Genomic DNA, 21,694 nt, shown 5'->3' with positions numbered 1-21,694 from the left:
GATATACTTGATGGAGATTTTCACACCTATTTGAGTGATGATTCCATTGACTCAACAGATGATGCTGAAAAGGAAAATTTTCCTATTGAATTTCTTAATAGTATTACTCCTTCTGGAATGCTGTGTCATAAATTAAAATTGAAAGTGGGTGCAATCATCATGCTATTGAGAAATCTTAATAGTAAATGGGGTCTTTGTAATGGTACCAGATTTATTATCAAAAGATTGCGACCTAACATTATCAAAGCTGAAATATTAACAGGATCTGCAGAGGGAGAGATTGTTCTGATTCTAAGAATTGATTTGTCCCCATCTGACACTGGCCACCCATTTAAATTAATTCGAAGATAGTTTCCCGTTATGCCAGCATTTGTGATGACTATTAATAAATCACAAGGACAAACTCTAGACAGAGTAGGAATATTCCTACCTGAACCCGTTTTTGGACATGGTCAGTTAATGTTGCTTTCTCTCTCTCTCTCTCTCTCTCTCTCTCTCTCTCTCTCTTTTTAAAAGTATTTTTAAAAAATATTTTATTGATTTTTTTACAGAGAAGAAGGGAGAGGGACAGAGAGTTAGAAACATCGATGAGAGAGAAACATCGATCAGCTGCCTCCTGCACACCTCCTATGGGGGATGTGCCCGCAACCAAGGTACATGCCCTTGACTGGAATCGAACCTGGGACCTTTCAGTCCACAGGGCGACGCTCTATCCACTGAGCCAAACCAGTTACGGCTGTTGCTTTCTCTTGAGTTCAAAGAGCATGTTACGTTAAAGTTAAAGTTGTAAATACTTTATCTCAAGGGAAATTAGTCAAGCACTCTGAAAGTGTTTTTACTCTTAATGTGGTATACAGGGAGATATTAGAATAAGTTTAATCACTTTATCAGTCATTATTTGCATCAATGTTGTTTTTATATTACGAGTTTGTTATTGTTGTTATATCATTTTGCTATTGTTTAGTTATTAATAAAATTATGTATTATTTTCCTATACATTGTACTCATTTCCTTTTATCTCTCACACTTTTATTATAGAGAAAGGGCAAATAGCAATATTAAAATATTTCATCTAATTAATTCCCTTTCAGTGTGCACGAATTTCGTGCACCGGGCTACTAGTAAAATATATTAGTCATTAACATCCCTCTAAGGTTAAGAAAAAATATTATTAAAACATTGAACAGTTATTAATTTTTTTCTAATATCTTTTTGTTAAGGAACTTTTCGAGATAAAATTCACTTACCATACAGTTCATCCACTTATAGTGTACAATGCAGTGGGTTTTAGTATATTTACAGAATTGTGCAGCCATTACCCCAATCGATTATAGAACTTATCATCATCTTAAAAAGAAACCCTGTGTCCTTTAGCTATCATTCCCTGCAGCCTCCCTATCCTTTCCCATCCCTAAGCAATCACTGGTCTACTTTCTATTTTTATATATTTACCTATTCAGAATGTTTCACTTAAATGGAATAATAGAATATGTGGTCCTTTGTGACCATCTTCTCTCATTTAACATAATGTTTTTAAGGTTCATCTATGTGGTGGCAGGTATCAGTACTTCATTTCTTTTTATTGCCAAATAATATCCCATTATATGTAGATATCACATTTGTTTATCCATTCATCTGTTGATGGACATGTGGGTTATTTCCACTTTTTGGCTTTTGTGAGTAATGCTGATATGAACATTCATTACGAGTTTTTGTTTGGACATATGTTTTAATTTCTCTTAGGTAGGTAGATACCTAGGTGTGGAGTTGCTGGGTCAGTCATTTAGTCATTTTTTAAAGCTACCTATTTCAATATTGCACATTATCAGTGACTGTCTGCTATGAAAGAGGAGATTAGGTTTCTTACACTCCCTCCCAACTTTTTCTCCTACTCCCAATTTTTATTACTCAAATTATTATGGCATTTACATTCTGTTACACTATCGTAAATCATTTGTTTGTTATATCTGTGTTTTTTTTATTTTTTAGTTTTGGTTCATATTTAAAAGGATCATATGCTTATAAACATGCACGGTACCATGACTTCTCTGCATTTCTGAATTCTTTACTTTGATTTATTTCTTAGTTACCTGGATTTTTTCATTGAGAAATTCCTTCAAGAAGGGCTTGTGGGAGCTATTTTTATTTCATCCTTTCATGATGAGAGTGTCTGTCTAGTGCCCTTATACTTGAACGATATCTTGGCTGGATATTATATTATTGGGTCACACTTTCTTTCCCTCAGAATGTTGTAGACATCACTTTACTGTCTTCTGCCACTGGATGTAACTGTGAAGAAGTCTGAGGCTAGCTAGCTAGTTCTTATTTTTCTCCCTTGTAGGTAACTTACTGTGTGTGTGTGTGTGTGTGTGTGTGTGTGTGTGTGTAAACAAATTCTTTTTATTTTTCTTTTAAAAATGTATTTTTATTGATTTCAGAGAGGGAGGAAGGGAGGGAGAGAGAGAGCGAGAGAGAGGGAGGGAAAGGGGGGAGAGAGAGAGAGAGAGAGAGAGAGAGAGAGAGAGAGAGAGAGAGAGATGAGAGAAAATCACTGATCTGCTGCCTCTTGCATGCCCCCTACTGGGAATCAAATCATGACCTCCTGGTTCATAGGTCAATGCTCAACCACTGAGCCACACCAGCTGGGCTAGTTTTCTTGAAGTTTAGTAACTTAGCAAGGATATGTCTCAGTGGTGTATCATTTTCCCCTAATATGTGGTGTACCCTTGATGAGTTCTTTCTTCATTGCTGGACAAATTTTTTGTACTGTATACTCTGAACTTTTTTTCTGTTTTCATTAGTTAAGTTCTCCACCTCGGGGACATTGGATTTCCTTGTTCTTCATTTCTGTCCTTTTCTTTTACTGTTAAATGCAAGAGATAAAATAGAAAGATGAATACAATTAAGCATGATTAGTCCAACCCTTTCCTCTGTGCTATTACTTTGATTTTTCAGCCAGTTTTCTCTTCCCCTCCTTCCCTTATTTCCTCCCTCCCTTCCTTTTTGCTGTTTCTAATTATTTGAATGAATTATCTTATTTAGGTTTTAATTTGTTCTCTTATTTCAATCTTCCTTTCCCTCTAATTTTGTTACTTTATCAGCTAGTATTTGAACTCTTGCATTTCATCAAATCTATATTCTTATTCAATTCCTGTGCAATGTAAAAGACTCACAAGAAACCTACTTATTTTCCTAGGGTTATATTCTTCTCCAGAATGGGTTCTTTGTTCATTTTTCAAGTTATTTCTTTCCCCCCACCTAATGGCATATTTATATATTTGCAAGATTATTTCTTTTTATTTTACTCATGCTTAACATGGGAAGTTCTGTCTATATATTTCCTTTGCTCTGATATAGTGTGTGAATTCTTCTTGACAGGCTTCTCACCTCAACTTGAAACAATTTATCTCTTTCCCACTCCCCACTACATTTTGATTTAAAGATAGAATATTGCTTTCTATATACTTTTTTTTGTAACCCTAGGGGAGGGGCAAAAGGCAAGTTGGGGGTTGAGGATTACAGTCTCCTAAAATTATCCTAAATGTCCCAGCTCACTCAGCCCAGTTCCAGATGTGTCCTCTAGCTCATACCAGTGCCCTGAGAGATGACATGCCCCAGTGGTCTTGTCTGCCTCAGTTGAGGTTCCCCAGGGATATCTGGGACTACAATCTCAAGGATTCTGTTTTCCTTGACTTATCCCAGGACTGCTTGGTCACTCACTCAGTTTGCACATTTCCATATTGGAAGGAGTTTTACTGAGCTGTATCTTTATTCTGTTTTCTTAGCCATAATCTTTTGAACTTTATGACTTGAGACTTGACTCCTTTCCTCATTTGGTTGCTGCTGGTGAATTTTTGGCTTTTTATTTGTGTTTTATTTATAACTTTCCCTCAGCCAGAGACAAATAACTTTCTCACATTTTATATGATTGTTGAAAAGCAGTATGGGAATATATTAAATGTGTACCCACACCGCTTCTGCCACAGACAAGAGTTGTTAATAATTTTGGTATATGGACTATCAGACTGTCTAAATGTACACATATGGGATAGATTCTTAAAACTTTTTTTAGTTTTATTTTTCAATTACAGTTTATATTTGATATTATTTTATATTAGTTTCACGTGTACAACATAGTGGTAAGACAATCATATACTTTACAACGTATTTCCCCTGATATTTCCAGTACCCACCTGGTACCACATGTAGTTATTAAAATATTATTGATTACATTTTCTATGCTGGCACCACACGTAGTTATTAAAATATTATTGATTACATTTCTATGCTGTATTTACATCCTCATGACTATTTTATAACTACCAATTTGTACTTCTTTTTTTCCAATAAGTACTTCTTAATCCCTCCACCTTTTCCACTCAGTCCCCAAACCCCTCCTCTCTGATAACCATCAGTCTGTTCTCTGTATCTATGAGTCTGTTTCTATTCTGTTCATTTATATTGTTCTTTAAATTCCACATGTAAGTGAAATAATATGGTATTTGTCTTTCTCTGACTGACTTATCTTACCTTTAGTGACAGTATGGATAGACCTAGAGGGTTTCTTAAATTTTTAATTTACTTTTTAAAATGTTATTCTAAATGCACATTAAGTGAATGAGGAAGAACTTCAAAAATTCAATAATACAGATAATTCGATAGAAAATGGACAAAAGATTCGAACAGACATTTCACTAAAGACAATATACAGATGTGCAATAAGTACTTTAAAAGATGCTCAACATCATTAGTTACTACAGAAATGCAAATTAAGATTACAGTAAGATGCTACCATATACTGACTATAATGGCTAAAATGAAAAATACTGAGCATTCCAGTTGTCTGTAAGGATGTAGAGCAACTGGAATACTCATACACTGCTAGTGGGAATGTACAACAGTCAAGCCACTTTGAAAAACAGTTTAGTAGTGTCTTAGCAAGTTAAATGTACACTTATTTTGTGATTCAATCATTCCATTCCTAGGAGTTTACTCAAGAGAAGTGATAGCATATGTTCATATAAAGACTTATACATGAATGTTCATAGCAGCTTTATTTGTAATATCCAAAACCTAGAAACATCCCAAAGGGATAAATTGGCATTTGTTTATACAGTGCAGTACTACTCAGCAATGAAAAGGAATGGACTACTGATACATGCAGCAACATGGATGAATCTCAGAATAATCATGGTGAGTGAAAGAATCCAAACAAAAAAGACATACTGTATGATTCTGTTTATAGAAAATGCAAACTAAATTTGAGTGACAGAAAGGTGGATGGATTACAAAGGGGCACAAGGAAAGTTTGGGTAGTGATATATGTGTTCACTAACTTAATTGTGGTAATAGTTTCACGAGTGTATACACATGTCAAAACTCATCAAATTACACACTTTAACATGCAGTTTATGTCAGTTATAATTCAAGTTGTAAAAAGGAAAAAAATATATGATAATATAACCTTGATATCTTTCTATGTCAGCACCAAGGGTTTACGTCATTCATTTCGCTATCTGTGTAGTATTTCCTTGTATGTATATACAACAAATTCTTAAATAACATTTTTTCATTCAACGTCATTTCCTTATAATGTTGATGACAAAAAACTTGATTCCAGGCCAAGGCTACTGTCTATGTGGCATTTGCATGTTCTCCCCATGTCTGTGTGGGTTTTCTCTGGATACTCCAGTTTCCTCCCACATCCCAAACCTGTGTATGTTAGGTTAAGCGGTGTATAAATTATCCCATTGTGAGTGAGTGTAGCTGGGTGTGAGTGCGCCCTGTGATGGAAGGGCATCCTGTCCAGTGCGGGTTCCTGTCCTGCACCCTGAGCTGAGTCTCTGGCCACCAGTGACCATGAACTGGAATAAGTAGGTTGAAAAATAATTATCTTACTTGTTATTTTTAATCTTTCTTAAATGTATGTAGAGCTCACATTTATTTCAGTGTTTAATATTAGAAGTGTTGTGGGTCTTTATTTAGAAGTTTGGTCATGTTTTTGTGATCAGAAATATGCCTTAAGTACTTAACCATTGTTTATATCAATTAGCCTGTGGTAAAATTGGTTTTGTTATACATCATTTCACTTAAAGTCACAGTTTCCAAGAACCTATGGATGACACAAAGTGAGGAGTTACTGTATGTAGTGTGATTTTATCCACACAGCCTTGGGTAGGTGACTCATCTGTTTTAGGTGATGAGGCCCCCTTTTTCCTTTGTGGATAAGGATAAGAATGACTTTTTTATTTCCTGAACCTGATTAACACATCTGACATCATTGGTTAGAATGTAATTTCTGAATCCTATTGCTTCTGGCTGTCTATGACTTTTTGTCTCATTGGATCCAGAAAACTCCTATTTATTCTAAACATGAAAACAGATTAAGTGGCCATAAATGATCTTTTCCATAAAATTATGGAGCTTAAGAGATAATCTAATTCAACCCCCTTATTTTTTATAGAAAAGAGGTCAGGATAAGTGATTTACTTGAGATCATACAGATAGTTAGAGCCCAGGACTCCCATCTCTTAGTTTATTTTTTTACTGCACAGATGTCAAATAATTGCTTTTTACCCCTAGGGTTGTTTGTATTAGCTCTGGATCTGTATGTATTAATCTTTACGGAAAAATACAAGCAGAAAAACACTCTCCATGGACCATTGTTAAACTACCTCTCTGGAGGAATGGTTTTACTTTGGGTTATTTATTCTATGTAGAAAAGATGAAAAAAGAAGAATTTTAAAGTAAAAATAAAATCAAGCTCCATGCTGTGTCTTGGACTTTAAAGCTAATACATCTCTTTAAAAAATGACTGCTGTTTCACTTTGTGCATTCCCTAGGATTTCAACCACTCCTGTTTTCACAGAGCTACCTTAAACACCAGTTGATAACTTGGAAAGTTTAATGTTTACTGCCTAAGAGATAGATTTTTATTACTTCAATCTTTGTTCATTTACTGTTTAGTTTATTTGTTAATAAATACCTATGAATGCCTACTATTTGCCAGGCATTGTTTTAAGAAGTCTGACACACTGGTGAATACAACAAAGTCCCTTGCTTGTGGAGCTTAAATTTGGGGATAGGAAACACAGACAGTAAATAATCAAGTAAATATATTGTATATAAGATGTTGACAAGTGCTATGGAGAAAATGAAGTAGGCTAAAAGGATATGGGATGCCAGGAAAGCATGTGTGTACATATGCTGTTTTATTAAGGATATCCAGGGAAAAGTCTTAATAAGGTGACATTTGAACAAAGATGTGAAGCAAACGAGGGAGCAAACCCTGAGAGTATCTGGGGGGAAAGCATTCTAAGCAGAGAAAGCAAAAGATATAAAGACCTAAGGTGAGTTTGTATTTGACATGTTAGAGTATTCTGGAACTGCATTGGAAGCGGGGAGGGGTAGGATATGAAGACAGAGATGGGGTGAAAAGCAGATCATGTAAGACTTTGTTGACACTGTAAGGACTCTGTCTTTTACTCCAAGTGAGATGGAGGGCTCTGAATGACTGGTATTTTTTTCTTTTTCTAAATTGAAGTAAAATTCACGTAGTATAAAATTAATAATTTTAACATTTTAAAAGTATGTATTTTAGAACATTTTCATCAATCCAAAAAGAAAACCTGGACCTATTAAGCAGTCATTCCACATTTCTCCAAGCCCCTAACCTACTTTCATTCTCTATGTTTATTGTGGAGATTTCGTATAAATGGAGTCAACAAAATGTGGCCATTTATGTCTGGCTTCTTTAAATTAACATAATTTTTCAAGGTTCATCCATGTTGTAGCATGTATGAGAACTTCATTCCTTCTTACTGTTGATAATATTTCAGTTTATATATAGACCACATTTCATTTATCCATTCATCCATTGATGGATATTTGGGCTGTTGGCTATTGGGAATAATGCTGCTATAAACATTTGTGAACAAGTTTTTTTTGTGGAAATATGTTTTCATTTCTCTTGAGTATATACCTAAGAGTGGGATTTCTAGGTCATATGGTAATTCTATATTGGATTTATATTTTAAAAGCTCATTTTAGCTGTTGAGTTGAGGATACATTGTGCAGGACAAGGGCAGAAGTAGGGAGTTCGGTTAGAAGGCTATTGCAATCATCCAGGAGCTAGTGATGGTGGTTTGGATCAGAGTAATAGCAGTGGAGGGGTTGAGAACTGGTTAGATTTTAGACATACATTGAATATATAGCCAAGAAACTTTGCTAACACATTGCTTTTGTATTGTGAAAGAACAATGGGAATCAAGGATGATTCTTAAAAATTTTCACCTGAGAAATGAAAGGAGAGAGTTGCCACTTGATGAGATTGAGAGAAGAGAAGGTATGGGGAGGATTAGGGCTTGGTTTAAGATTTGCTATGTTTGAACATTCAAGCAGTCAATTAGGCTCTTGGAAATATAAGTCTGGCATTTGATTGAGATATAAATTCAGGAATTATTAATTGCTAATAATATGTAAAGAATATGAGATTAGATAAGATCATGTAGCAGTAACTCTGGATAGTGAAGAGAAGCAGTCCAAGGAATAAGCCTGGACACATCCAAAGTTTAGAGGTCTAGAACATGAGGAAGGACCAGCACAGGAGACTGAGGAGTAGACTGTGAGGTCAGAGGACTAGGAGAGTTTGGAGTCCTGGAAGCCAAATGATATTACTTCAAATCCTTGAGGAAAATACTTTTTTTTTCTTTTCTTGCTGCTCTCACAAATTCCTAAAAGTGACGGGTCTAGGAATTGTGTTCTTTCTTTTAGAGATGAGGACTGCTCTTTTGAATGCCTCTGTCATCTTCATTAAGCTGAAAAAAAATTCTGGTCTTCTTAATACTGTCTTCAAACCATATTGCTTATTTGTATATATACTTTAAGCCCCACTGAGGGCAGTTAGTCAAGAATGTAGTCAACAAATATGTGAGTGCCCACTCTATGCTAGTTTCTCTTCTAGGCATTGGGAACACAACAGTGAACAAGATGCATGCTCACTGATCTCACAGAACTTAGGCTAATGGAGAAATACATTAAACAAATCATTTGTTTAAATTATTGAACAAATTAAATAATTTCTCTAAAAGACATAATTAGAAATAATTAGATATGTGATGACTGTTACCAAGAAATCAGGATGCTTTAAGAGCACATAGGAAAGTTACTAATGCAGACTTGGAGCAGCATGGCCAGAGAGATCTGGAAGGATTAACATATAAGGAGAGTCCTGAAGGAGTAGATTTAGCCAGATGAAGAAAAATGGCCATTGTGAAATAATATCCAAGGCAGAGAAAAGAGGGAGAGTGTTGTTATATTCAGGGAACCAAAAGAGCTTCATCATTCTGGAATGTAAAGTATAAGGCAAAGTGGAGGGTGAAAGATGAGTCTGGAGAGGTGAGCTGGGGTAAAGTCATAAGGATTTTCTTGACGTGCTGAGTTTGAACTCAATCCCAATAGTAGTGGGAACTGCTGAACAATTTTAAAAGTATACTGAGATAATTATTCTAGAAAGATCACTTAGGCTACCATTGTGAATAGGTTGGAAGGAAGGCTGATACTCATCAGGAGAGCCCACTTCCTTTATATGTTGGCTCTTGGGTTTTATTCTAGTGTACCAATCGAAGTGCCCAAGCTGAAAAGTGGAAAGAGTGCACTGGAAGCTGAGAGTGAGAGTCTGGATAGCTACACAGCTGACTCAGATAGCACATCCAGGTGAGATACCCGCAAATCCCTACACATCTGTTCAACCAAAGTTCCCATTTTGTTCTCTAGCATCAGAATGTAGGGCTCCTATGCCTTCAGTGTTACTGACTTCTCTCCAGCAAGTTGAATGAAGTCTTCTCTCTGACTTTGCTAAGCCTTTCATTAGCACTTCAACTGTTGTCTCCAATCACAGCCTTCCACAGGCTACTGTGCCTTGGAGGAGTGTTCTTGGACCAGCAGCAACAGATGCTGCTGTCCTTTAGGAATGGGGGTGGGGGTGTTTGTGTTTGTGCAAAGTTGCTTATCTAATCATCTGCATTACTTCAAGGAAAGTCTGATGTTAAGTTTATCTTACGGATTTGGTGAGAGCAAGGCAGTTGCTTTCCTTCCCTAGAGCTTGGGTCTTTAGAAGAGGAAGGGGAGGAGGTGGTTTTGGTTTTGTTATAACTTCTGTATCTACCTACAGGAGAGACTCTCTGGATAAATCTGGCCTCTTTCCAGAATGGAAGAAGATGTCTGCTCCCAAATCTCAAATAGAAAAGGTATAATCTCTCTCTCTCTCTCTCTCTCTCTCTCTCTCTCTCTCTCTCTCTTTCTCTCTCCCTCCCTCCCTCCCTCCCTCCCTCCCTCCCTCTCTCCCTTCCTCCCTTCCTCCCTCCTTCTCTCCCATCTTCCCTCTCTCTCTCCCTCTTTCTCTGCTCTTTCATTTCTCAGGAAGAATTTAAATAAAAAAATTCAACTAAAAATTTTAGTTCTGATTCACTTGGGGACATTTTCTAAGGTTTTGCTTGAAACATGTGAGAAAATAGGTTTTATACTACTTCCTAGGATTAAATTAAATTCCTAAGATTAAGGTTTCCTTTATGTTTGTAATAGTTTAGTGAAACTCTAAGCCTTATTCTTTTTAATTTTTATTATTAAAAATTTTTCCATTACAGTTTACATTCAATATTATTTTGTTTTAGTTTCAGGTATACAACATAGTGGTTACATAATCATGTACTTTGCAAAGTGATCTCCTTGATATTTTAAGTACCCACCTGCCACCATTAATAGTTATTATAATATTATTGACTATATTCTCTATGCTGTAATTTACATCTCTATGACTATTCTGTAACTACCAATTTATACTTCTTAATCCATTTTCCTTTTTCACTCAATCCTCAAACCCTTCCCCTGTGGCAACCGTCAGCTGTTCTCTGTATCTATGAGTCTATTTCTACTTTGTTTGTTCTTTTTTTGTACTTTAGATTCCACATTTAAGTGAAATCGTATGGTATTTTTCTTTCTGTGTCTCACTTATTTCACTTAACATAATATCATCTAGGTCCATCCATGTTGTTACAAATGGTAAGATTTCATTCTTTTTTATGGCCAAGTGTGTGTGTGTGTGTGTGTGTGTGTGTGTGTGTGTGTGTATACTACTTATAGTGGTATATATATACCACTACTTATTCACTTATCTATAGACTAGAAGCCCAGTGCACGAAATTCGTGCACGGCGGGGGGTTGTCCCTCAACCCAGCCTGTACCCTCTCCAATCTGGGACCCCTTGAGGGATGTCCAACTGCCCGTTTAGGCCCGATCCCTGACTGCTGGCTCCCAACTGCTTGCCTGCCTGCCTTCCTGATTGCCCCTAACCGCTTCTGCCTGCCAGCCTGATCACCCCCTAACCACTCCACTGTCAGCCTGGTTGATGCTTAACTGCTCCCCTGCCAGCCTGTTTGCCCCCAACTTCCCTCCTCTGCCAGCCTGGTCACCCCTAACTGCCCTCTCCTGCAGGGTTGATCACCTCCAACTGCTCTCCTCTGCCGGCCTGGTCACCCCTAACTGCCCTCTCCTGCAGAGTTGATCACCTCCAACTGCCCTGCCTTGCAAGCCTGGTCCCTCTCAACTGCCCTCCCTTGCAGGCCGGGTGCCTCCCAACTGCCATCCCCTGCTGGCCATCTTGTAGTGGCCATCTTGTGTCCACATGGGGGCAGGATCTTTGACCACATGGGGGCAGCTATATTGTGTGTTGCAGTGATGACCAATTTGTATATTACTCTTTTATTAGATAAGATAGAGGCCTGGTGCACGGGTGGGGGCCAGCTGGTTTGCCCTGAAGGGTGTCCTGGATCAGGGTGGGGTTCCCTTGGGGCGTGGGGCGGCCTGAGTGAGGGGCCTGTGGTGGTTTGCAGGCCGGCCACGCCCCCTGGCAACCCAAGCAGAGGCCCTGGTATCTGGGATTTATTTTCCTTCTACAATTGAAACTTTGTAGCCTTAAGCGGGTGGGCCCCGCCAGGGTGTGTGGAAAGCTTTGCTTCCCCTGTTGCCGCCGGAAACCCTGGGCTGCTCTCTCAAGCTCCATTCTGCCGCATTTGTTTGAATTTGTTTACCTTCTATAATTGAAACTTTGTAGCTTGAGTGGAGGCTTAGGCCTGCAACGGCTATGGAAAGCTTGGCTTGCTCTGTTACCTGGGAAACCTTGCTCTCTGTGGCTGTAGCCATCTTGGATTGAGGTTAATTTGCATACTTGCCCTGATTGGCTGGCGGGCGTGGCTTGTGTGGTGGGCGTGGCCTATGTAGCGGAGTGATGGTTAATTTGCATATTACCATTTTATTAGAGAAGATGAGCACTCAGGTTGCTTATGTATATTTCATGTTGTAAATAATACTGAAATAAACATAGGGATGTATATATTCTTTCAAATTACTGTTTTCAGTTTCTTCAGATAAATCCCCAGAAGTGGAATCACTGGGTCATAAGGAAGTTCCATTGTTTTGTTTTGTTAATCCTCGCCAAGGATATTTTTTCCCATTGATTTTTAGAGAGAGAGAGAGAGAGAGAGAGAGAGAGAGAGAGAGAGGTGAGAGAGATACAGCAATTGGTTGCCTCCTACATGTGCTCTGACTGTGCCCTTGCAACACAAGTATGTGCCCTTGACTAGAATGGAACTCATGACCTTGCAGTGCATGAGTTGATGCTCCAGCCATTTAGCCACACTGGCCAGGGAGGAAATTCCATTTTTTACTTTAAATGTTTGGGGAACTTCCACAATGTTTTCCAAAATGGATGCACCACCAACAGTGCCTGAGGGTTCCCTTTTTTCCACATCTTTGCCAACACTTTTTATTTATTGATGATTTATTGATGATAACCATTCTAAGAAGTGTGGGGTGATATCTCATTGTGGTTTTAATTTGCATCTCTCTGATGATTAGTGACGTTGAACATCTTTTCATATGTCTTTGGGCATCTGATGTTCTCTTTGGAGAAGTGTCTATTCAGGTCCTTAGCCAATTTTCTAACTGTGTTCTTTGTTTTTGTTGTTGCTGAGTTGTATATTAGTAAGTTCTTTATATATTTTTATATTAACCCTTTATCAGATGTATCATTAGCAAATAGTTTCTCCCATTCAGTAGATATTCTTTTCATTTTGTTGATTGTTTCCTATGCTTTACAAAACTTTTTTAGTTTGATGAGTGCCACTTGCTTGTGTTTTCTTTTGTTTCCTTTGCCTGAGGAGATATATCAGAAAAAATATATTATTAAGAACAATGTCAGACAGTTTACTGCCTATGTTTTCTTTTAGGAGTTTTATGGTTTCCAGTCTTACACTTAAGTCTTTAAACCATTTTGAGTTTATACTTATATGGGGTATAAGAAGGTGGTCTAGTTCCTTTATTATTATTGTTTTTTTGCATTTATCTGCCCAGTTTTTCCAGCACCATTTATTTATTTTTAATTTGTTTCTTTATTGATTAAGGTATTACATATGTGTCCTTATGGCCCCATTTTCCCCCACCCCCCACTCATGCCCTCACCCCCAGTTGTCTGTGTCCATTGGTTAGGCTTATATGCATGCATACAAGTCCTTTGTTTGATCTCTCCCCCTTACCCTCCCCCTCTCCTACCTTCCCTTTGAGGTTTGATGGTCTGATTGATGCTTCTCTGTCTCTGGATCTGTTTTTGATCTTCAGTTTATGTTGTTCATTATATTCCATAAATGAGTAAGATCATGTGATATTTATCTTTCTCTGAATGGCTTATTTCGCTTAGCATAATGCTCCCCAGTTCCATCCATGCTGTTGCAAATGGTAAGAACTCCTTTTTTACTGCAGCATAGTATTCCATTGTGTAGATGTAGCACAGTTTTTTAATCCACTTATCTGCTAATGTGCACTTAGGCTGTTTCCAAATCTTAGCTGTTATAAATTGTGCTGCTATGAACATAGGGGTGCATATATCCTTTATGATTGGTGTTTATAGTTTCTTGGGATATATTGCTAGAAGTGGAATCACTGAGTCAAATGGGAGTTCCATTTTTACTTTTTTGAGGAAACTCCATACTGTTCTCCACAGTGGCTGCACCAGTTTGCATTCACACCAGCAGGGTTCCTTTTTCTCCACATTTTTGCCAGCACTTGTCATTTGTTGATTTGTTGATGATAGCCATTCTGACAGGTGTGAGATGGTATGGCATTGTCGTTTTGATTTGCATCTCTGGGATGATTAGTGACTTTGAGCATGTTTTCATATGTCTCTTGGCCTTCCTTATGTCTTATTTCGAAAAGTATCTATTTAGGTTCATTGACCATTTTTGATTGGGTTGTTTATCTTCCTTTTGTTAAGTTGTATGAGTTCTCTGTAAATGTTGGAGATTAAACCCTTATCGGTGATAACATTGGCAAATATATTCTCCCATGCAGTGGGCTTTCTTGTTGTTTTGTTGATGGTTTCTTTTGCTGTGCAGAAGCTTTTTATTTTGATGTAGTCCCATTTGTTTATTTTCTCTTTAATTTCCATTGCCCTAGGAGCTGTATTGGTGAAGAAATTGTTTCAGCATATGTCTGAGATTTCTCTGCCTGTGGATTCCTCTAGTATTTTTATGGTTTCCCGTCTTATGTTTAAGTCCTTGATCCATTTTGAGTTTATTTTTGTGTAGGGTGTAAGTTGGTGGTCTAGTTTCATTTTTTTGCATGTATCTGTCCAATTTTCCCAACACCATTTATTGAAGAGACTACCTTGACTCCATTGTATGTTCTTGCTTCCTTTGTCAAATATTAATTGAACATAGGGGTTTGCTTCGATTTCTGCTATTCTATTCCATTGGTCTATATGTCTCTTCTGGTGCCAATACCAGGCAGTTTTGAGAACAGTGGCTTTATAATACAGCTTGATATCTGGTATTGAGATCCCACCTACTTTGTTCTTCTTTCTCAGGATTGCTGCAGCTATTTGGAATCTTTGTTTATTCCAGATGAATTTTTGGAGAGTTCGTTCTTTGTCTGTGAAATATGCCATTGGTATTTTAATAGGGAGTGCATTGAATCAATAGATTGCTTTGGGTAGTATGGACATTTTAATGATGTTGATTCTCCCAATCCATGAACATGGTATGTTCTTCTATCTGTTTATATCTTCCGCTATCTCTTTTTTTTAGTGTCCTTTAGTTTTCCGAGTACAGTTCTTTTACATCCTTAGTTAAGTTTATTCCTAGGTATCTTAATTTTCTTGGCCCAGCATCATTTATTGACCAGACTGTTTTTACCCCATTCTTGCCTCCTTTGTTAATTGACCATATAGTTGTGGTTTTATTTCTGGGCTCTCTATTCTGTTCCATTGGTGTGTGTTTTTAAGCCAGTCCTGGTTTGCTGGTTTGATTACTATGGCCTTGAGGTAATGTTTTATATCAGATAGTGTGATAGGTCCAACTTTGTTCTTCTTTCTCAAGATTCCTGAGGCTATTAAGGGTGTTTTGCGGTTCCATAGAAATTGTTGGATGATTTGTTTTAGTTCTGTGAAATGTACCATTGGTATTTTTATACGAATTGCATTGAAACTATAGATTGATTTAGGTGGTATGCATATTTTATTTATTTATTTATTAATTTAATAAATCTTTATTTTTCAGATTATTACAGTTGTTCCTCTTCCCCCCCCATAGCTCCCCTCCACCCAGTTCCCACCCCACCCTCTGCCCTTACCTCCCCCTCACTTTCCTCATCCATAGGTGTACGATTTTTGTCCAGTCTCTTCCCGCACCCCCACACCCCTTTCCCCCTGAGGATTGTCAGTCCACTCCCTTTCTATGCCCCTGATTCTATTATATTCACCAGTTTATTCTGTTCATCAGATTTTTAATTCACTTGATTTTTAGATTCACTTGTTGATAGATATGTATTTGTTGTTCATAATTTTTATCTTTACCTTTTTATTCTTCTTCTTCTTCTTGAAGAATACCTTTCAGCATTTCACATAATACTGGTTTGGTGTTGATGAACTCCTTTAGCTTTTTCTTATCTGTGGAGCTCTTTATCTGACCTTCAATTCTGAATGATAGCTTTGCTGGGTAGAGTAATCTTGGTTGTAGGTTCTTGCTATTCATCACTTTGAATATTTCTTGCCACTCCCATCTGGCCTGCATAGTTTCTATTGAGAAATCAGCTGACAATCGTATGGGTGCTCCCTTGTAGGTAATTAACTGTTTTTCTCTTGCTGCTTTTAATATTCTCTCTTTGTCTTTTGCTCTTGGCATTTTAATTATGATGTGTCTTGGTGTGGTCCTCTTTGGATTCCTTTTGTTTGGGATTCTGTGCACTTCCTGGACTTGTAAGTCTATTTCTTTTACCAGGTGGGGGAAGTTTTCAGTCATTATTTCTTCAAATAGGTTTCAGTATCTTGCTCTCTCTCTTCTTCTGGCAACCCCATAATTCTGATGTTGGTACGCTTGAAGTTGTCCCAGAGGCTCCTTACACTATCTTCAAATTTTTGGATTCTTTTTTTCTTTTTGCTTTTCCAGTTGAGTGTTTTTTGCTTCTTTGTATTTCAAATATTTGACTTGATTCTTGCGTTCCTCTAGTCTGCTGTTAGGTCTCTGTATAATATTTTTTATTTCAGTCAGTGTATGTTTAATTTCTAGTTTGTCCTTTTTCATATCCTCGAGGGTCTCGCTAAATTTATCTGCCTTTTCTAGGAAATTCTTGAGTAACCTTATAACCATGGTTTTGAACTCTATATCTCGTCGTTTGCTTTCCTCCCTTTCTTTCATTTGTGATATGTTTCTTTTCTCCACATTTTCACTGCTTCCTGAGTTGGTAGAGTAGCTTTGTATGCTAGGTGTCCTATAGGGCCCAGTGGCTCAGCCTCCCCAGTTACCTGAGGTGGAAACTCTTGGTGCACCTCTTTGTGGACTATGTGTACAGCCTTGTTGTAGTTAAGTCTTGATTGTTGTTGTATCACTGGGAGGAATTGACCTCTAGGCCAATTGGCTGTGAGGATCAGCTGTGTTTACGCCGGGAGAACTTCTGTGCTGGAGACAGCTTTATGAGACAAGACTTGCAAAATTGCAAAAGCCTCTGTGCTCAGCTTGGATGGGGCGGAGTCTCAGGGCTGAGCAGACAGTCTTGGCTTCCCATCAGCTCTGCCCTATGAGGCCCCTGGGTCTCAGTGTCCCTCGGTAAATGCTGCAAGCACCTCTGAGAGAAAGCCGCCCTCGAGTTTCGCCCGCTGCCAGACAGTCCAGTTTCTCCCACAGTGAATCTGGATTCCCAGATTCTCGCCCGGAACTGGAGTTCAGTGCAGTCGGGAGCTTCCGTCTCCCTCCTGCTAGAGAAAGCCAGTGGCACACTCAGCAGTCAGTCCTCTCTGCATGCACTCGCACGTGCGCCTCCTGACCTCTGCCTTTCATGGCTCCCCTGAGTTTCCGTGTGCTTTTCTCTTTTCCTGACAGTCCAGATTCCCCCTGTATGAGCCTGGTTCCCCAGGGTCTCGCCCAGAACTGGGGTTCAGTGCAGTCAGGAGCTTCCATCTCCCTCCCGCTAGAGAAAGCCAGCCAGGCCTCAGCTGCCCGTCCTCTCCGTGCACGTGTCTCTGTACCTCAGCCTTTTGCAGCTCCTCTGATTCTCCATGTGCTTTTCTCTTTCCTTCTACTTGTAGAATTTCCACTCAGCCAGCTTTCCTGTGGTTATGGATGATGTCCATTTTGTTTTTAGTTGTAGTTTTGAAATTGTTGTGCGAGACAGCAGTTTAGGTGTTTACTTATGCCACCATCTTGGTTTCTCTTCAGGTAGTATGGATATTTTAATGATGTTAATTCTTCTTGAGTATGGCATATACTTCATTTATTTGTATGCTTTTCAATTTATTTCTTTAGTGTTTTATAATTTTCTGAGTACGGGTCTTTTATCTTTGGTTAAATTAGTTCATAGGTATTTTATTTTTTGATGTAATTATAAATGGTATTGTTTTCTTAGTTTCCCTTTCTGATATTTCATTATTGGTGTAAAAATGCAACCAACTCTTGAATATTTATTTTGTGTCCTATTACTTTACTGAATTCATTTATCAGTTCTTGTAGTTTTTCTGATGGAATCTTAAGGTTCTCTATATATAATATCATGTCATCTGCAAATAAGGACAGCTTTACTTCCTCTTTTCCAATTTGGATGCCTTTTATTTCTTCTTCTTGTCTGATAGCAATGGCTAATACTTCCAGTACTATGTCGAACAGGTGTGGTGAAAGTGGGCATCCTTGTCTTATTCTTGTTCTTAGGGGAAATGGTTTTAGTTTTTGCTCATTGAGTATGATGTTGGCTGTGGGTTTGTCATATATGGCCTTTATTATGTTGAGGTGTGTTCCCTGTGTACCTCTGGAACCCCCAAGCTTGCCTGAAATTCCTCAAAAGTTTTTTAAGAAAGACTATAATGAAGGTTCAGGCTGGTCGCCACCAGCAGATCCCACAACCTTTTTTGAACTTGGTTGGGTGGGGCTTCAGGGAGTCGGCAGGGTTGGGCTAACATAGTTCTTCAGGCTGATGCTGAGATGGGGGTTTGGGGACCCAACACAGCAACAGTAGTACCAGTAAGGCATGCGAGGGGAGGGGCCTGGGGGGATGGCCCTAGCCCTAAAGCCATACAACTCAGTCTCTCCCTGTGTGTTTCTGGCACCTCCTGAGATTGCCCTGAATTCCTCGAGAGTTGTTTTTTTTTAAGAAAGACTGATGCAGGCCCAGACTGGTTGCTGTCAGTAAAGCCCACAGCTGAGTGCAAGCTAGGCAGGGTGGTGCCTAAGGAAGTTGGCAGGGTGGGGTTTGTGTAACTCTCTCCTGGCTAATGCCATATGAAGGGGAGTGCTTGACCCAGGATCAGATGACATCTGTGTGCAGTGTGGGAGAGGGACTCAACACAGGGACATTGGTGGTTTTCCCTCTAGCCCTGTCCCTAAAGCCACACAACTCAATTTCTCCCTGCATGATGTCAGCATCCTATGAGTTGCCATCCCTCCATTGGAGCTCAGGGTGAGTGCCTATGAGTGAGATTTTGCACACTGCTTTTTTTCAGAAGGTGCCTGAGTTTCCAGTAGTCTCTCATCTCATCTGGGTGGTCGGAATCCCCACTGATTTTCAAAAACAGATGTTATGTGTACTGGTGCCCTGGTCTCAGAAGCCTGACATGGGGTTGAGACCTCTCGCTCCTCAGGGGGAAACTCTGAAGCTGAGATATCCTTCTAGATTCTCAGCCATGGCACATGGGTGCAGGACCAGCCTTTTTGTATCTCCACCCTTCCTACCAGTTTTGAAGTAGCTTCTTATATAAATCTTTAGTTATAAGACTTCTGTTCAGCTAGTCTTAAAATGGTTATCCAGGTTGATTGTTCTATAATTTAGTTATAATTTTGATGTGGTCCTGGGAGGAGTTGAGTGTAACTTCCATCTACTCTGCCATCTTGGGTCAGTTTCCCGAGCCTTATTCTTTATGACATTCTCCTTCCTTATTCCATCCTTTCACTTATCCATCTGTCCTTTTCCATTTCCTTGCCCTATTCTTTCCTAGGAAACTCAGTCTGGAGGTCAAAATGTGGTATCTGTCAATGAGGGTGAAATGATATTCAAGAAGAACACCAGAAAAATCTTCAGGCCTTCAGGTAGCTTTCTTCATGGCCTTTTGAGATTGAAATTGTGAGTGCCCTTGATGGGTTTTTAGTATGGAGAATAGTATGTCTCTTTTGATTTGGGATTTTGGTCTTCCACTTAGAATATACTAAGTCTGTGATTGATCTTCGCCCAGAAGATGTGGGACATGAATGTGGCTCCTTGGGAGACAGAAGCAAATCTGTCCCTGGACTCAGTGTGGATATGGTAAGTACCTTTCTATTTCACATGGTCACTAGGTGTAATTTTATATATCTAGAGTAGACTTTAGTACCTGATAATCTCAATCAACCTTAATTATTGAGGAAATGGTAACATGAATCTTTATTTTCCCAAATTACTAAAGTAAATCTGTTTGCTGAATTGCTTAAAGAAAGACTGTCTTCATTGTCTTTATCTTCTAATACAATTTTTTTGATATATGGCTGGGTGCTCAAATAAATACTTACTTTTTATTAAAATGTAAATGATTGGGGCAGTCGAATGGGAAAGAGATATTCTTTTTTTATTTGTTTAAAATAATATAGTAGTACATATATCTCCTTTTTTCCCCTATTGACCTTCCCCCAGCTTCCCCTACCCCCTGTCGCATGCCCTCATCCCACCCACCCCCAGTGTCTTGTGTCCATTGGTGTGCTTATATGCATGCATATAAGTCCTTTGGTTGATCTCTTCCCCCCCCTCCCCAACACTCCCCAGCCTTCCCACTGTAATTTGACAGTCTGTTCGGTGCTTTACTGCTTCTGTATCTATCTTTTTGTTCATCCTATCTAATAATAGACAAATATGCAAATTGACCATACCTCTGACACACCCACAAGCCACGCCCACCATCCAATCAGAGCGAGTATGCAAATTAACCCAAACCAAGATGGCTACAGCCACAGAGAGCAAGGTTTCCTAGGTAACAGAGGAAGCCAAGCTTTCCGCCTGCCCTGGCCAGGCCTAAGCCTCCACTCAAGCTACAAAGTTTCAATTATAGAAGGTAAACAAATTCAAACAAATGGCGGCAGAATGGAGCTTGAGAGAGCAGGCCAGGGTTGCCGCCGGCAACAGGGGAAGCAAAGCTTTCCGCACACCCTGGCCGGGCCCACCCGCTTAAGGCTACAAAGTTTCAATTATAACCCCAACACAAATGGCTGCCGGCCTCGGAGGGAGCCCCAGGCTTGGCTCCGCTCCAGGCTACAAAGTTTCAATTGTAGAAGGAAAATAAATTCCGGATACCAGGGCCTCCGCTTGGGCTGCCAGGGGGCATGGCCGGCCTGCAAACCACCACAGGCCCCTCGCTCAGGCCACCCAATGCCCCAAGGGAACCGCCACCTGATCTGGGACACCCTTCAGGGCAAACCAGCTGGCCCCGACCCCTGTACCAGGCCTCTATCCTATCTAATAAAAGAGTAATATGCAGATTGATCATCACTGCAACACACAATATAGCTGCCCCCATGTGGTCAAAGATCCTGCCCCCAAGTGGACACAAGATGGCCACCACAAGATGACCAGCAGGAGAGGGCAGTTGGGAGGCACCCAGCCTGCAAGGGAGGGCAGTTGAGAGGGAACAAGCCTGCAAGGGAGGACAGTTGGAGCTGATCAACCCTGCAGGAGAGGGCAGTTAGGGGTGACCAGGCCGGCAGAGGAGGGAAGTTGGGGGCAAACAGGCTGGCAGCAGAGTGGTTAGGGGGTGATCAGGCTGGCAGGCAGAAGCGGTTAGGGGCCATCAGGAAGGCAGGCAGGCAAGCAGTTGGGAGCCAGCAGTCCTGGATTGTGAGAGGGATGTCTGACTGCCCATTTAGGGATCCGACTGCCCACTGGGATCGGGCCTAAATGGGCAGTCGGACATCCCTCGAGGGGTCCCATATTGGAGAGGGTACAGGCTGAGCTGAGGGACAACCCCCCTCCGTGCAAGAATTTTGTGCACCGGGCCTCTAGTCAGGTTATAATGTTCTTTATTTTCCATAAATGAGTGAGATCATGTGGTATTTTTCTTTTATTGCCTGGCTTATTTCACTTAACATAATGCTCTCCAGGTCCATTCATGCTGCTGCAAATGGTAAAAGTTCCTTCTTTTTTA

General features: G+C 39.5%; 1 protein-coding gene across 3 annotated transcripts in view; it reads left to right on the top strand.

Moving 5' to 3' along the window:
• Window positions 1-21,694, top strand: part of SYTL4 (synaptotagmin like 4) — a 93,029-nt gene that overhangs the window by 39,636 nt on the left and 31,699 nt on the right. For all 3 annotated transcript variants that reach the window (XM_079764794.1, XM_079764792.1, XM_079764793.1), the window contains exons 6-9: window positions 9,613-9,714; window positions 10,172-10,247; window positions 19,526-19,616; window positions 19,727-19,830. In XM_079764794.1, the coding sequence (XP_079620920.1) occupies window positions 9,613-9,714; window positions 10,172-10,247; window positions 19,526-19,616; window positions 19,727-19,830 (373 nt within the window). The remainder of the gene's footprint in view (window positions 1-9,612; window positions 9,715-10,171; window positions 10,248-19,525; window positions 19,617-19,726; window positions 19,831-21,694) is intronic.

This window comes from Cnephaeus nilssonii, assembly GCF_951640355.1.
Source record: "Cnephaeus nilssonii genome assembly, chromosome: X".
Taxonomy (NCBI): domain Eukaryota; kingdom Metazoa; phylum Chordata; class Mammalia; order Chiroptera; family Vespertilionidae; genus Cnephaeus; species Cnephaeus nilssonii.
This window is presented reverse-complemented; position numbering and strand designations above follow the sequence as displayed.